At 33.6% G+C, this 16,687-nt stretch overlaps 2 protein-coding genes and 1 pseudogene across 3 annotated transcripts; 1 reads left to right on the top strand and 2 right to left on the bottom strand.

The window, feature by feature from the left end:
• The first annotated feature begins 6,073 nt into the window (after nt 1-6,073).
• Nucleotides 6,074-8,140, top strand: LOC118033817 (dynamin-related protein 4C-like; annotated as a pseudogene).
• A 204-nt stretch (nt 8,141-8,344) lies between these two features.
• Nucleotides 8,345-9,507, bottom strand: LOC118033819 (uncharacterized). Its single transcript, XM_035038938.2, has one exon. It carries the CDS (start codon nt 9,360-9,362, stop codon nt 8,475-8,477), a length of 888 nt encoding a protein of 295 aa, XP_034894829.1. The 5' UTR covers nt 9,363-9,507; the 3' UTR covers nt 8,345-8,474.
• Nucleotides 9,508-11,130: 1,623 nt separating this feature from the next.
• LOC118033818 (BTB/POZ domain-containing protein POB1) lies at nt 11,131-14,883 on the bottom strand. Of its 2 annotated transcripts, none has more exons than XM_035038936.2 (6): nt 14,392-14,883; nt 13,626-13,781; nt 13,382-13,503; nt 13,242-13,305; nt 12,739-13,018; nt 11,131-12,450 (listed from the first exon to the last, which is right to left on the bottom strand). In XM_035038936.2, exons 1-6 carry the CDS (start codon nt 14,639-14,641, stop codon nt 11,637-11,639), a joined length of 1,686 nt encoding a protein of 561 aa, XP_034894827.1. In that variant the 5' UTR covers nt 14,642-14,883; the 3' UTR covers nt 11,131-11,636. The 2 variants fall into 2 exon arrangements, with proteins under 2 accessions (XP_034894827.1, XP_034894828.1); XM_035038937.2 differs by having other exon boundaries at nt 13,626-13,809; nt 14,392-14,601.
• Nucleotides 14,884-16,687: the final 1,804 nt, after the last annotated feature.

The raw sequence follows: 16,687 nt of genomic DNA on the forward strand, positions 1-16,687 counted from the left end.
AAAAAAAATCATGAAACTAGAGAGCATAGCCTAAAATGAAGAAAAATGTGAAGCTCAATCTCTAGCAAATAAAATATTGAAGGATAAAATTTTATATATATATATATATATATAATTTAAAAAGGGTAAAAAAAAAACTATATCTAAATTCTAAACCAATTTGGGTCAAGATGCAAAATCTTTGACCAAGTCATGACACTAAGGTGAATGCATTTGAAAGCAAATTAAATAATATCATGAAGCTCAATTACTAAACAACATATGTTGAAGGACAAAAAAATAAAAAATAAATTTAATTTAAAAAAAAATAAAAAAAACAATGAGTCAATCCGAGTTAACCTGCAAACCCTATGACCATTAAAATCATGAAATCCTTAGACAAAGTTCAATCAATAAACTTAATTCCCAATCAATTTAATTTTAAATGATAAAATAAAAAAAAATTAATTTAGAAAACTTGCCAAGAGAAAATAAATAGCAATAAAAAGAATGAGGATCATATTTGATAGGAAAAAAATCCATAGAGGATGAAATTGTAAGAAAAAAATGATTGGAATAACCCTATAGAAAAGCAATGAAAAAAATATATGATAGAGGATGAAATTGTAAAAACAAATGACCCGAATAACCCTATAGAAAAGTAATAAAAAAAATATAAAGATTAATTTCTAACAAACTAAATGTTAAATGATAAAATTTAAACTATTCAATTTTAAAAAAAATCACAAAAAAGAGTCAATTCACATTAACCTTTCAAATTAGTGAACCTAGTCTTTAACCTGAGATAAACCCTATAGCAACAATAAAAAAAAAAAAAATTTTAGTTAACCCGAGTTAACCTGTAAACCTTATGATTATAGGCACATGATCAAAATAATTCAATAAAAAAAGGGGGGGGGGGAAGGTAAGAATACCAATTTCAAATAAATTAAATGTTAAAAGAAAAAATTAAAATAAATTAATTTTAAAAAGGACAAAAAATACAAAAGTCAATCCACGTTAACCTCTAAAACCAGTGACTTTAGTCATGAACCCAATATTAATCTCATAAAATTATAAAGCAAATTTTGAAAAAAATAAAGGGTAAAAAAATATTAGCTTTTAAAAAGGAAAAAGGAAAAAAAAAAAAAAAAAAACAAATCAACCAATACAAACATCCTAAACCTGGTCTAATTTTTATTACTCACAATCCGTGAAATCCTTGAACTGGATTTAATAAAGAAGCTTAATTCCCAACCAATTTAATTTTAAAAGATAAAATCATGAAGAAAAAAAATTTAAAATCTTGTTAGAAAAAAAAAAAGTAACAATAAAAAGGGCGGAAATCAAATTTGAAAGGAAAAAACCCATAAATGATGAAATTGTAAGAAAAAACCATAAAAAATATTCCAAACAAAATAAATAGCAATAAAAAGAATAGGATCTAAATTTAAAAGATAAATAAATGAAGGAGTGGGATTGAAAAACAATTGTAATTTTATAGCTTATTAAAAATAATAAAAAATAATAATAATTAAAAAACTAAAAATTAAATTTCAAAGAAAATTAAAAAGATATTTTTAATTTTATAGCTTATTTAAAATAATAATCAAAATTACAGGATGCATGAATAATATTGGTAAACAGTAAATTTGCTAGGAGAATTTTTTTTTAAAATTAATTTATAGTATAATACTGCTCTCCTTTATTGGTAAACAGTTAAAGTTCTGACATTGAACTTGAAGAAAAGCGTAATCTTTCTATGCGAGCCAAATTACTTCCATCTCAAACCCTGTGAAGATCACTGCATCTCATTTAAAACCTCAGCATTCAAGCCACGCATGAGACCGAGGAGACACTGAACTGAGGAGTTGTGTACTTGCTGCTTTGTTTATATAACTTTTTTAATCATGAATCCTTCAAAGCAAAATATTTAATGATGAACTTTTGGTGCCATTAGTGATTGCCGAGTTCATATCCCACTTCTCAGTTCCCAGGAACTTGCATTTAATGAGAACCAATATAATTTCACTCTCCCAAAAAGTTTAAATCAGCTACTAATTGAAGATATCAATTTGTAGGGTAGGTAAATGATGTCTTCTAATTCAAGCCTTTTATTATACCTTAGTGAGAAACTTAATGAGTCAAAATAAAAGTACTTAACTTATGATAAGAAGTTTTATGCGGTGGTTCAGGCCCTGTGCTATTGGCACTATTACTTGTTACTACAGGAGGTTGTTCTTTACTCCGACCATGAGGCCCTCCACTATCTTAACTCCCAAAAGAAGCTCAATCACAGGCATGGTCATTGTGTTGAATATTTGCAAGCATACTCACTTGTTTTGAAACATAAATCTGGAATAGAGAATAAAGCTGCAGGTGCTTTGAGTCGTCGGGTAACACTTTTATCTGTAATGAGTGTTGAAATCACAGGATTTGAGAGACTCAAAGAGGAGTGTGAATCTTGCTCAGAATTTGGAGAAATATACTTGACATTGAAGGATGGGAATCATCGCGTTATAAATGGTTATCACCTCCAAGATGGATACTTATTTTGGGATAATAAGCTTTGTATCCCGAAAACATCCGTGCGTGAATTTTTAATATAGGAGATTCATGTTGGAGGTCTTTCAAGACATTTTGGAAGGAATAAAACCATCGAAGAGGTGGAACGTCAGTTTTTCTAGTCTAGTTTGAAAAGAGATGTAGCCAAATTGGTAGGTCAATGTCGAACTTGCCAACTGGCTAAGCATAGAAAACAAAATACTGGTCTTTACACCCCATTGCCCGTTCCCATTTGCCTTTGGCAAGATGTAAGCATGGATTTTGTGCTTGGGCTTCTATGTACTGCAAAGAAACATGATTTTATTTTTTTGGTTGTCGACCGCTTCTCTAAGATGGCCCATTTTATACGTTGTACTAAGACCACAGATGCTTCTAAAGTTGCAAAACTCTATTTTAACAAGATTGTCAAGTTGTATGGTCTTCCCCAAACCATAGTTTCGAATAAGGATGTTAGATTTACAAGTTATTTCTGGAAAACCCTTTAGCATATGGTGGGAACCAAATTGAACCAAATTAAACTGATGGTCAAACTAAGGTGGTTAACAGGAGTTTGGGCAACCTTTTAAGGTGTCTAGTGAGTGATCATAATAGGAATTGGGATCTGATTCTTCCTACGACCCAGTTTGCCTATAATAGCTCTATCAATAGGTCAATTAGGCATGAGTCCTTCTAAAGTTGTACATGGTTACAAGCCTAGGAAACCTTTAGACCTTCTGCCCATGTCCCTTCATCTTAGAGTGTCTGAGTCAGCCGAGTCTTTTGCACGTAGAATTCAGGATTTGCATATTGAGATCACTAAACAAATTCAAGCAAGTAATGTGCAATATAAACTTCAAGCTGATTTACATAGACGACATAATGAGTTTAATGTGGGAGACTATGTTATGGTACGGATTAGACCCGAGCGGTTTCCTTCGGGAGCTAATCGAAAATTGTATGCACGTAGTGCCGGGCCTTTCAAAATGCTATAACGAGTTGGTCCAAATGCTTATATTCTTGATTTACCACATAATTTTGGCATTAACTCTACATTTAACATTGAGGATCTAGTTACATACCAAAAGCCACTTCCTATTCCAATTGATCCATTTGAGATGCCACTTAACTCCCCCCTGATGATCCTATTAAGGCCTCTATCCCTTTCACTTTGACATCAACACAAAAGGATAATATTAATGTTATTTTGGATGAACAAGTTATTTTTAACAGGAATGGTGAGGTTCAACGGTTTCTAGTTCGCTAGGCAGGTCGACCTGACTCAGATTGCACTTGGATTACTAGAAATACTTTGCAGCAACTTGATCCAAATCTTTGAGAGTACTATCAGAGTAGGCCAGTGTTACACTCGACAGGGTCGAGTTTTTCTAACCCCGGGAGAGTTGGTGGGGACACCAGACCCACACCACAAACTACACAAGTATATGGACGGAGACGACATAAGATGGCCCAGCCTGTCTCGCTTTGGTTGGGAGACTAAGTCCATTTGGGCATATCTCATTGTTATTTTATTTAGTCCATTTGGACATGTCTCATTGTTATTTTATTTATTTTAAATTATTTATGTTAGACAGTTTAATTTGATGGGCCGAGCCCAATAACGAGATGTTTTAGGGTTTACTATTTATATGTTTCTTTGTCATTTTGTGAGGGAACTTTTGATCATTAATGAAAATATTGCAGATTTTGAATATCTCCAATCCCCTTTATTTTCTTCTTTAGCTCCTTTCTTTCTTTAAAGCTTATTTCTTTTCTTACTTTAATTTTTATTATTTATTGTCCCGCATCAAATCTTGGTTGTAAACAGCAATGCCTTTTGAATATAACAAGAAGGCTTTCGGATTAAGACGAGATCAAAGGCATGAAGAGGGGTCTATGAAGAAAAGTAATGAAAAATAATATGAAGATTACTTTCTAATAAATTAAATGTTAAATGATAAAATTTAAATAATTCAATTTAAAAAATGATCCCAAAAAAGGGTCAATTCACGTTAACCTTTCAAATTAATGAACCTAGTCTTTAACCTGAGATAAACCCTATAGTAACGAGAAAACAAATCTTAGTTAACTCGGGTTAACCTGTAAACCTTGTGATTATAGGCACATGATCAGAATAATTCAATAGAAAAGAGAGAGAGAGAGAGAGAGAGAGAGAGAGAGAGAGAGAGAGAGAGAGAGAGAGAGAGAGAGAGAGAGAGAGGAATACCAATTTCAAATAAATTAAATGTTAAAAGAAGAAATTAAAATAAATTAATTTTAAAAAAGGATAAAAAAATACGAAAGTCAATCCATGTTAACCTTTAAAACCAGTAACTTTAGTCATGAACCCAATATTAATCCCATAGAAGGCAAAGCGTACAAAATTATAAAGCAAATTTTGAAAAAAATAAAGGATAAAAAAAATATTAGCTTTTAAAAAGAAAAAAAAATCAATCAATACAAACATCCTAAACTTGGTCTAATTTTTATTACTCACAACCCATGAAATCCTTGAACCGGATTTAATGAAGAAGTTTAATTCCCAACCAATTTAATTTTAAAAGATGAAATTATAAAGAAAAAAAATTAAAAGCTTGTCAGAAAAAAAAAAAAAAAAAGATAACAATAAAAAGGGCAGGGATCAAATTTGAAAGAAAAAAAAATCATAAATGATGAAATTGTAAGAAAAAACATAAAAAAATATTTCAAACAAAATAAATAGCAATAAAAAGAATAAGATCTAAATTTAAAAGATAAATAAATGAAGGGGTGAGATTGAAAAACAATTGTAATTTTCTAGCTTATTAAAAATAATAAAAAATAATAATTAAAAAAATAAAAATTAAATTTCAAAGAAAATTAAAAAATATTTTTAATTTTATAGCTTATTTAAAATAATAATCAAAATTACAGGATGCATGAATAATATTGGTAAACAGTAAATTTGCTAGGAGAATTTTTTTTAAAAAATTAATTTACAGTATAACACTGTTCTACTTTTACTTTGTCCCTTTTATTGAAAAAGGTCTGACATTGAACTTGAAGAAAAGCGTAATCTTTCTATGCGAGCCAAATTACTTCCATCTCAAACCCTGTGAAGATCAGTGCATCTCATTTAAAACCTCAGCATTCAAGCCACGCATGAGACCGAGGAGACACTGAACCGAGGAGTTGTGTACTTGCTGCTTCGTTTATCTAACTTTTTTAATCATGAATCCTTCAAAGCAAAATATTTAATGATGAACTTTTGGAGCCATTAGTGATTGCCGAGTTCATATCCCACTTCTCAGTTCCCAGGAACTTGCATTTAATGAGAACCAATATAATTTCACTCTCCCAAAAAGTTTAAATCAGCTACTAATTGAAGATATCAATTTGTAGGGTAGGTAAATGATGTCTTCTAATTCAAGCCTTTTATTATTGAGATGAGAAATCAAAAGGCTTGCCGGTTCCCATTCCACCTTACCACCTTCCCTTAACGTGCTTATAAATCCTCATTTCGTCCGAACACTGAGCACAACCACCTCTCATGTATTCCTCTATTTCCAAGAAAATGGGTGGACGTAAGAGTATTGGTAGACGTTCAGATGGCAAAAATGGGCTCAATAGGTCAGCCTATGAAGAGGATTCATTACCTTTGGTTAGTTCAGAAGAAAATTTACTTGCAATAGTTGGTGGAGATGAAAACCAGCCAACGCCAATCCATAGCGTGCCAATTATGTCATCTTTCAACGATCGTATTCGCCCTATACTTGATGCAGTTGATCAGTTGAGGCACCTCATGGTGATGAAATAAGGTATACAACTTCCCACCATTGTCGTTGTCGGTGATCAGTCTTCGGGGAAATCTAGTGTTCTTGAATCACTTGCTGGTATTAGTCTTCCTCGTGGTCAAGGAATATGCACCAGGGTACCCCTCATAATGAGGCTGCAGCATCATACGTCTCTCATACCAGAGATGTTCTTGGAGTTTAATGGCAAAACAACCCGGACAGATGAAGTCAATGTTGCAGCTGACATAAATATTGCCACCGAGGAGATTGCAGGCAGTGGTAAGGGCATATCTGATGCTCCATTAACTCTGGTGATAAAGAAGAATGGTGTTCCTGACCTAACAATGGTTGATCTTCCTGGAATCACTCGAGTTCCTGTTCATGGACAGCCTGACAATATCTACGAGCAGATTGCTGGAATTGTCATGCAGTACATACAACCTGAAGAGAGTATCGTACTCAATGTTTTGCCTGCTAGTGTTGATTTCACCACATGTGAATCGATTAGGATGTCACGTCAAGTGGACAAGACTGGGGAGAGGACTCTAGCTGTGGTTACAAAGGCCGATAAAGCACCTGAGGGACTGCTCGAGAAAGTTACCGCTGATGATGTGAACATAGGACTTGGTTATGTCTGTGTGAGAAATCGTATTGGAGATGAATCTTATGATGATGCGAGGATGGAAGAAGCGAACTTGTTTGCAACTCATCCTCTTCTTTCGAGGATTGATAAGTCAATTGTAGGTATTCCTGCTTTGGCTGAAAAACTGATGCAGGTTCAAGCCACTATAATGGCTAAATGCTGGCCGGAGATTGTTAGAAAGATCAATGAGAAGTTGAATGGCAATGTAACAGAGCTAAACAGGATGCCGAAGGCTATGTCGTCAGTTGCTGAGTTTCTGACTGCTTTCATGGAATTTATTGGATCTGTTAAAGAGTCTCTGACGAAAATCCTTGTTAGAGGTGAATATGATGAATATCCAGGTGATCCTAACATGCATGGTGTTGCTAGAGTGGTTGAAATGTTCGACCAATACTCAGATGAACTCTTCAATTGCCCAGAAAGTAAGCATACTAGAAACTTTCTGATGGATGAGATTCGTGTTTTGGACGATGCAAAAGCGATTGCACTTCCCAATTTCCTTCCCCGTCATGCCTTCCTCTCTTTACTGCAACGAAAAGTTGAAAGGGTTTCTCATATACCATTTGGCTTTGTTGAAAAAGCATGGGCTTACTTTGAAAATGTGGTTTTTTCTGTTTCGACACACCACACTGAAAACTATCCTCAGGTTTTGTTAACCACTAAAAGGGCATGTCAGAATCTCATGGAGAAAATGAGAGAGCAGTCCACTGATTGGGTTTCTGAGCTTGTTGAAATGGAGAAGCTGACAGATTACACTTGTAATCCTGAATACTTGAATGAGTGGAACATGCTTATGTCCCATCGTCAGACATTTATTGATGAAGTCCAGAAAAATGAATCTTCAAAAATGAAGATTGAATGTTTTGGAGAGGTAGAGATCGATAATCTTAGAGGGTATCAGGCTCTTCTATCTCAAGCATTTGACCTGAAAATGAGAATGACGGCCTACTGGAAGATTGTTTCTAAGAGGTTGGTTGATTGCATGGCTCTTCATTTGCAGCTCTGTGTTCGAAATCTAGTGAGCAAGGAGTTGGAGAAGGAGATTGTTACTGAATTGATGGCTACTAATGGTGGAAAGTTAGAGCTGATGTTAGAGGAGGCTCCTTCTGTTGCAGCCAAACGTAAGAGGCTTAACGCCAGCATTGAGTTGCTGAGGGAAGCCAAGGATGTACTGTCCAATATCATGGGCAACGTTTCTGCCTAGGTGACTAGGCTAATCAGACCACAGCAGCTCTTATTATTTTTAATATGGTGTTTTTAATTTGCAATTTGTCTTGCGGCAATTAAGTTGTTTGCCTTTTATGCCTTAAATAAAGTACCGTCTTTTTTATTTTCATCAACAAATCTGTGTCTGTGTGCTAGTATTTAGTACAGCTTGTTCATGAATATAGTACCCTTACAATTCACATATTCCAAACAATGTCCATTTTTGTAAGCCAAAAAACAGATTTGAGATCTAAGAAAGAGAGAAAAAAAACTACAGAAATCTGAGGTGACCAGATATAAGCAAGGATCAAAGGACAGGGTATGTAGATCTATTAGAAACCTCCATTCTCAAGGTTTGGTTGAGTTCTTGTTACTGTTGCAGAAGGCATTTTACTACTGCCAACCCAAATAGTCTCAAGAACCAAATCTTCATCAGCTTGTCTTTCCATTACTTGAATCTTCTTCGTTTTCAAGAGTTTCAGAGACACCATCCCAAAGTATCCTAAAAAAGCAACTACACTGAATCCAAGCGCGAAACCTATAACCCACAAATACCAGAGACTCTGCTTCCTTCTATCTCTTCCGCTCCTCTCTTCTTGCGGGACCACAATGGAGAAGTGGCCATGATCTTGAGAATGACATTCATTAAGCAGGTTGATTTCACCAAGGTGAAACGTCCCGCTAGCACTAAATGTTACACATTTTGCTCCTGAGGATATCATACTCTCAGTAATAGTTGAATTGGCGAAACGAATCACTATTGCCTTTCCACTTGTATCCAGGCCAACCTTCCCGATACGTTTGGCTCTTGCATTTGATGCGTTGAAAACCATAAAACCAACAACAGGAGTGATCATGGAGTAACCTGGAACACTGTAGTAGTAAGAAGACCAGTTGCCCAGGTCTTGATAAACTATAGCCAGCCTCCTCACATGTGGCAATGTCATGGTTCTTGATGGAATCTGAAAGTTGCTGAAATTAGCACCAATGTTCCACAATGTCCGGCTCCTGATTCTTACTATAGAGACCTGCACACCTGATAGATTGGCAGGAAGCGAAGCCTTGTATAAAGCACCGGTGTGAGGCCGGTGTCGAACCAAGGACTTGAAAGCAGAATCCCGAAGAAATGCATCCAGAGTATCAGTATTATAGTTGTCTGAGCAGTGCACAGATGGTGAAAAATATAAGCTGAGAAGTAACCAGATGATCTTCAAGCTCATGTTGGATCTTGGTTGTAAACAGCAATGTCTTCTGAATATAACGACGAGGCTTTCGGATTAAGACGAGATCAGAGGCATGAAGAGGGCTATACTCCCGTATAATTTCCGCAAAAACTATTGGAAACTTAATTGGAGCTTTCTTGAATCATGATATGCTTTTTCCAAGCATGCTCATAGAGGGACCCTGTATGAAGGACTAAGAAGTCAATGCTGTTTGACTTCAAGCCGTGTTATCATTTGAAGTTCAAATCTAGAGAGTGCTTTGTAAAAAAAAATAAATAATAAAATAAAAAATCGGGGTGTATTTCTTCAAAGTCTGATTGTGATTAGCTGTCTAACACACCGTCTGGGAAGGGAAATTGGATCCTATTTCTCCTAATTTTGATTTTTTAAAAAATAAATTAAATTAATATCTTTTAGTATTTTTTAATTGATTTGATGTACTGGAATTAAATATAAATAAATATTATTTTAATATATTTTTAAATAAAAAATATTGTGCATTAGAATTTCAAACACTATTAAAAAACTGAAGTAATGTTTGAAATTGTGATAATAATTATTTTTTAAAATATTTTTTTACTTATAAATACATCTAGCACATCAAAATGATACAAAATCATTAAAAAAGTAATTTAAATAAAAATATCTTTTAAATATAAAAGCAGTCTTATTTGGAATCTTGAGGGTGACTTATTTGCATAAATAAATCAGAAATTACAATAATAATAATAATAATAATAATAATAATAATAATTTTATTACAAATCTAGACTAATGATTTCGGTGGAAAAAAAAAAGTATAAGCCCATAGCACGCGGAGAGCAATGTTTGTATTATTAGCAATAAAAACATGCGCTGATTGCTCTCCTCCCTGGGGAGGCAGCTTAGCGGGTGGCCTGTAATTAATTAATAAAAGGATAATTGGTAAAATGACTTTTGAAATATTGGTTAAATTCAATTTAAGCCCTAAACGTTTTATTTTCTGATTTTGATCCCTCAAGCTATCAAATCAGAACAATACACCGCTTATGTTAGGTTTCCTCTTAAAAGGTAACACATAGAGACGCGAGGAAGCATATTATTTGCTTAGAAAATGTTTTTCTAATCTTTATCAGAGAAGAGGTGGCGCGCTGATTTGAATTGATAGCTTAAGGGACTAAAATAAAAGAAATTAAGAGATCAAGAGTTAACTTGAATTTTACTAACAATTCATAGGTTATTTTATCAACTAGCCATAAAAGGCTAAAACAATGATAGCAGCCTACTTGTCCTAACTTTGCATAGGAGACGATGATACCTTTTTTTTATTATTAAATAAAATTGAATGTCTAGACCTAGGTTGTGTTTGTTTTTATGTTTATAAATTATTTTAATTTTTTTAAAAATGAATTATTCTATAATTTTGAATTGTTTTTACTCCGGCACTAGAGAAATGAGCTTAGAGTCTCATGATGGCTTGAGGCCAAGCAGGGTCTCTATGTTCTTCTTTTGCAGGGCATTAACATGGAAATTCTAGACGGATGCCAAATGGCAATGTAGCTTAAAAAAGCCCTGAATATATTTATAACACCCAGCAACAGCTTCAAAATCATCACAGAAAATTAGCTCGATTTCTATGTTGCTTCAACTTAAACAAATTAAACTAGTATTATAGTAATTTACTATTAAATTACTATTAAATTAATAATATATTATTCTATGAGTTATTAATATTTAAATTTTATTTTTGAATTAAATTTAATTAATTAATTAAATATAAACATGATTATGTGTTTTGTGTAATTTGTTTTTCGAGTTATTGCTCTAACATGCTCTTTCAATGTACCTTTTCTAGTAGTGGAACAATACCCATAACAAAGCAAAAATGATTCTTTGAGTATAATATTGACAACTCAGTAATTATTATCCCCCCTTTTTTATCTGTTCACTCTATATACTACTAACATAAAAAAATTGCTCAATCAGTAACTTTCCAGTAATTAAGATGTCCCTGGACTACTAGCATCCTAGCTAAGTAAACATAATTAACGGTAATTTTCATCTCTTTTCTCTTCCCTGATTGTTTGCATGTGAAAATGCCAAAGCATTTTAATAGGAGAGCCCCAGTGTGATTTGTATCTGAACGTATAATTCATCTAGCCAGGTCAAAATAGCATCTTGGATAGTTGACAGATTAGTTTCAGGCATCGCTGGAATGAATAGATCAAATAACGCCAGCAAGGAATACCCAAAATCAACTTAGGGCAAAAGCCGAGTCCTGGAGGTAAGAACTCATTGCCTTATGGTAAGCTCAGCCCTGAGATGGAGGATGCCATTAATAAAATAATTGCTGTCATCTTCCATGAATGCTTCCCAGTGTACACTGAACAGGTTCCGGTACCCAACAGCCTTCCCACCTGTGAAAGTGTAGTTCCCTTTGTACTTGTTGACATACCCCTCAGTTGGCTTTGACCTGGCTGCAAACTCATAGTCAACAGCAAAGCTTGCTGATCCCTTTTCTTGCATTCCCAGAAAAAGTCCAAAACAGCGATACGTGCCCTGTTGGTCCATGTTGCAGTGGGCAGACAAGAAAAACCCCTGTCCACCAAGGTGAAATGCTTGCGAATACACCCGACCAGTTGGAAAGAGTTGTGCACACTCCTCCCGCTTCAAGTCCAAGTACACCAAACACTGCTGATGAGGAAGTTCAAAATCAACCACCTTGACAGGTCGGTACTTATATGCCCGCTCCACAAAGCGGCGATTGACAGCATTGGGTACATCTACTGCAAGAGCATGCTGCCTATGTGGTGTCTCAGCCTTGAAAAACAAGGCCTCAAGCACAACCTTGGATGCAAATTCAGGGTGTAAGTCACTGCAATTTAAAACCTTCTTCAATTTTCGACAAGTCATGTATGGGAAACGGATTAGTTGAGCAAGTTGTTTGGCAAGAACTTCTTTCCGCTCCTCCAATTTGGGATAATGAGTATGAGCCCACTTGAGCACTAAGTCATATATAGTATCCTCTGAAGCTGCCTGGAGATAATCACTGGATAGCACAGCCTCAACACCAGCCAAAGGCAATCTAAGCACCTCTTCCTGAAACCTAACCAGAAATGAAGCTCAATAGCATGGGTCAATAATTCAAGAAATAAATGACAGAAGCTCAAATGCATTTTCCACATTATTCCATGGGAAATTAGTGCTGCGAGCAGCTAACAAGAATAAGCTCAAAATATTCTTTCCACTTTAATTAAGCAAAAGCTGTGGACATTGCCAGAATGAATACATTAGTACATTCAACATTGGCATAAAATCATAATGAAAATTTCTAATAATAACAGGCAAGCCATCAATTACAAAGAAAATCGAGCTGCAAATAAAAGAGGCTTACTTATATATATCTCTGTATCTCACAGATAGAAACTTCTTTGCTGCGTCCGTCAGGGGCTGAGCTGCTTCGGCCATTAAAATACTCGAAGGAAGGTCCAAGTAGAGCAAAGCAGATTCACAGGTCATTGGGATGTTGCGCAATAACTTGCTGCAATATCTCATGCATGATGCAACCTTGAATTTGTCAGCAGCCAAGAGCACATCCAGCAAAGCAGTTGCTCGGCTCGCTGATAAGTTGTTACTATACATAAAATTGAGGAGGTCCATTAAGGCCTCTTCTTCTGCTCCAGGAGAACAAACAGGGGAAGCAGAAAACAGCAATAAGACAACTTCATCAAGTCGAGATTGGAACAAAGAAACAATGAAAATGATGGCGGCCCATAAATGTGTATAGGTGCATAACTAACACTGAAAAAACTATATAAAATTATATTTATAAAAAAGAAGCCATCAATAGGCACTAGTAACCAGAAACAGCCAATAACCTAATGCTACTGTATTTACCAGAGGCATGTATCTGTATAGTAACGTCTCGCTGCACCGACTCTTTTATCCCATTTAAAAATAACTGCAAGAAACAACATAACTTTATAAAGGCACAAAGTTCATACAATAAAAGAGTAAAACAAGGCACCACCTCTAACCTCGTGAAAAAATAGACTCTTGGCTGCCAATATTGCAGAGCTAATATGCACACTCTTAACTCTTAGAACTGTTGAACAATCAATGCTCCAGGATGAGTCACTGCTTGGACCAGCAGCATCACCTACACAAGTAAATAACCAATCATGCAAACAGAAAGTATTTTAACATGGCAATGGATACAATTTACATGCAAGTGACCAACAAAAGCAAAGACGATACAATAGAATAAAATAAGAAAAATACCACGTTGATGAAAATCCAGTTGAGCATCTGTAGGAGAACCCTCAACCATGGCTACAGCTTCTACATCTTGATTTTCATAAGCCACAGTATCCTCTGTGTCGGGAATGTTGCAAGTCAGTGCTTGCTCATCCTCACTTTGCCCCACGATTTCCACAGCTAAATGCCACAAAGTGTAAGCCACATTCTAATCAGCAAAACCAGTATCAACATAGACACTAGTAGTAGTATTTTATTATTACAAATAAAATCAAAGAATCCACAATCGCTAAATACAAGAACTTTAAAGTAAAACTTAGAGTTCCATTAGCAAGAAAGTCGTTATTTTTTATACATAAAACACATTAAATCAAAATCCCATTAAATGGTCACCATAATTTTAAAAAAATAAAACCAAACTTTTATAAAGAACAAAGCTAAAAGCTCTAAATTATCCAATGACAGTTAACAATGCTGAAGATTGAAACTTTACGGAAAACCAATAATTCCCATTAACAAGAAAGCCATCAATTGATACATAAAACCACATTATATTCTAAATTTCCTGACTTCGGCAACGTAATTTTCAAACTCACATTAAAATTTATAAAATAAATGACAATCGTAGTCGCAAAAACAATTTAGCAAAGCTAACAATTATCAATTAACAACAAAATCATTACTTTCAATTCAAAAAACACATTATATCAAGCCAAGTAACTCCCAATCATCCAAATTCATAAAAAAGAAATCCAAACTTTATAAAAAAAAGAAATAGGAAAGTACTCACCTTTATCTTTCTTAACATCTTCTCTTCTTCTCTTTCTGTTACGGGCCCACTCAGTGATGCTAGAGCAGCCATCACCGGCTGATTTTACATCATGCAAACCAGCGACGATCTCGATCTTTAACACCCTATCAGAGAAATTACTGTCATTGAAAGCGAAACTGAAATCATAGTCCAACCGGGACTCGACGGGAGAGAGGTACGAATCCATGTCAATTCGAGGATCAAAGAGGTCTGCCCCCGGTAATATCATTAAAAAGAGAGAATCTTTAAGGGCTTTTCATTTGATTTTTAAAGATTTTGAAACCTTGCAAATTGGGGTTTTTTTTTATTAATTAGTTTGGATTTATTGTTAGTTAAGGTGTGAGAAACCAGGAAGTTAGTTTGAGAGTGAAGATGGGGGGTCTAGTATAGTTACCAAACATAGACAGTTAGGTAATATTTTGGATTTTCTTTGTGTCGAGAAAAAATGAAAAACGAAAATTATTTGAAAATAAATTATTTAGAGAGATAATTTTCATTAAAACAAAGTTGTAGTCACTAATAAATTAGTCTATTATTATTATTATTAATATTATAAAAACACTATAAACTCTCTCGGATTTCAATACGGTTTTGAGTAATACTTTTTTATCATCAATTTTTTTTTTTTTGTAATCAAACAAAAAAACAATCAAGAGTAAAACAAGGAAACGACAGGTGGGTGGCTGATTAGAAGTTGTGCGAGAAAGTTAACTAAGATCTACCTACTTTCCTTTGAATTTCTTCTCAGTACCTTTGGTTTTTGAAAATTTTATTTCAATTCAAAATTTTTTAAAAAAAATTTTAAAAGAAAAACAGTCATTGGATTACAGTAGAAAAAAAATTTGTCAATTAACCTAATTCTAATGACAAAAAAAAATTGATTTTAATGTCAATAAATTCTATTAAGGGATAAGATTTTCATCAAGTTGTTTCCCACTCATCTTGTCAATAAAAATAAATTAGGGATTGAGAAGGATTCTAAATTAAGGATCATTTTTTTATTTTCTTAACTGATTTTTTACTAATTTAACCTTAGAAATGATTTTATTTAGGTATGAAAGGCTGTTTTAGATGTTTGCAAGTGAAAATTAAATGTTTTTAAGTGAAAATAATTTTAAAATAATTATTTTTAGAAATAAAAAACCTAATTTTCTAGTGATTTAATTCAAGACAACACCTTATTTTATTTTATTTTTTCCTTCAAACAAAAAAATACAGGCGGATAACAAGTCATTTATTCTTTTTGTGAGCGAAAAAAAAAAATACAAAGCCAAGCACATAAGCATGTCCTTGCAAGCTCATGCACGTGGCGTTCTCTGTTTTGGTAAAATGCGTTGGGCCTTCTAGACAAACGCTCGTCGGCCTCTATTTCTTATGCCATTGAGTTTTTTTCATCTTGTTTTTTATTAAACTTGATCCAAATAATTAACTATATTAAAAATATTATTTTATGAAATGTTATTGAATATATATATTTTTTGTGGATTTCATTATAAGTTTTTTTTTTAACAAAATTAGCAAACACTTTTTTGGATAACACTTCGTTATTTATCTTAATTTTTTTAAAAAAATTATTTCTTTGCTTTTTTACGCATGCCTTTTATTATCACTTGGATACATAAAAAAGACTCCAAAAAGTTCAAGTGTATTATTTATATATTTTTTTAAAATATCCACAGAATAATCATGAAAACATTATTTTTTATTAAAGTTTTATTTTATGATCATGATAATTATTTGTTTCAAAAAATGAATATTTTGATAAAAAAGAAATAAAAAAAGCACATTCATGGGATAAAGAGGTTTTAATTAAAAATATATGTTTTTTATCCTTATTTCGGGTTATAGTATTTTGGATATTTAAATTGTATTTGGAAGTGTTTTTTATTTCAAAATACATTTAAATAATATTTTTTATTTTTAAAAAATTATTTTTGACATAAGCACATCAAAATAATCTAAAAAAAATTAAAAATATATTAATTTAAAGAAAAAATAAAAAAAATTAAATTTTTTTTAAAACAATTTAAAAACACACCTGTTTGCATTTGGTTTTTGTGAATTGAAATACATTGTCTGCGCAAGAAGCTCACGGGATTAGCTTGTCCCAAATTTGGTCCAATCAAACTTCTTGGGACTAAGCAATTTCATTAAAACAAAGGGTTGAGACTTGAGAATCTTGGACCTGATATGTATATTGTTGAGGCCCATACCAACTTAGCTATTGGGCCTAGTTGCTTCTTCACCGGGCTATTTGCTGAGAGGGGCCTTTTTA

This window comes from Populus alba, chromosome 1, assembly GCF_005239225.2.
Source record: "Populus alba chromosome 1, ASM523922v2, whole genome shotgun sequence".
NCBI lineage: Eukaryota > Viridiplantae > Streptophyta > Magnoliopsida > Malpighiales > Salicaceae > Populus > Populus alba.

Bases quoted from the DNA above. Each gene is read 5' to 3' on its own strand.
- LOC118033819 (XM_035038938.2), bottom strand. From the start codon at position 9,362: ATGAGCTTGAAGATCATCTGGTTACTTCTCAGCTTATATTTTTCACCA.
- LOC118033818 (XM_035038936.2), bottom strand. From the start codon at position 14,641: ATGATATTACCGGGGGCAGACCTCTTTGATCCTCGAATTGACATGGAT. The intron at 13,306-13,381 runs GTTAGAGGTGGT...TGTTTCTTGCAG, and splicing joins AGAGTCTATTTTTTCACGAG to TTATTTTTAAATGGGATAAA. The intron at 13,019-13,241 runs GTAAATACAGTA...CTCCTGGAGCAG, and splicing joins TATACAGATACATGCCTCTG to AAGAAGAGGCCTTAATGGAC.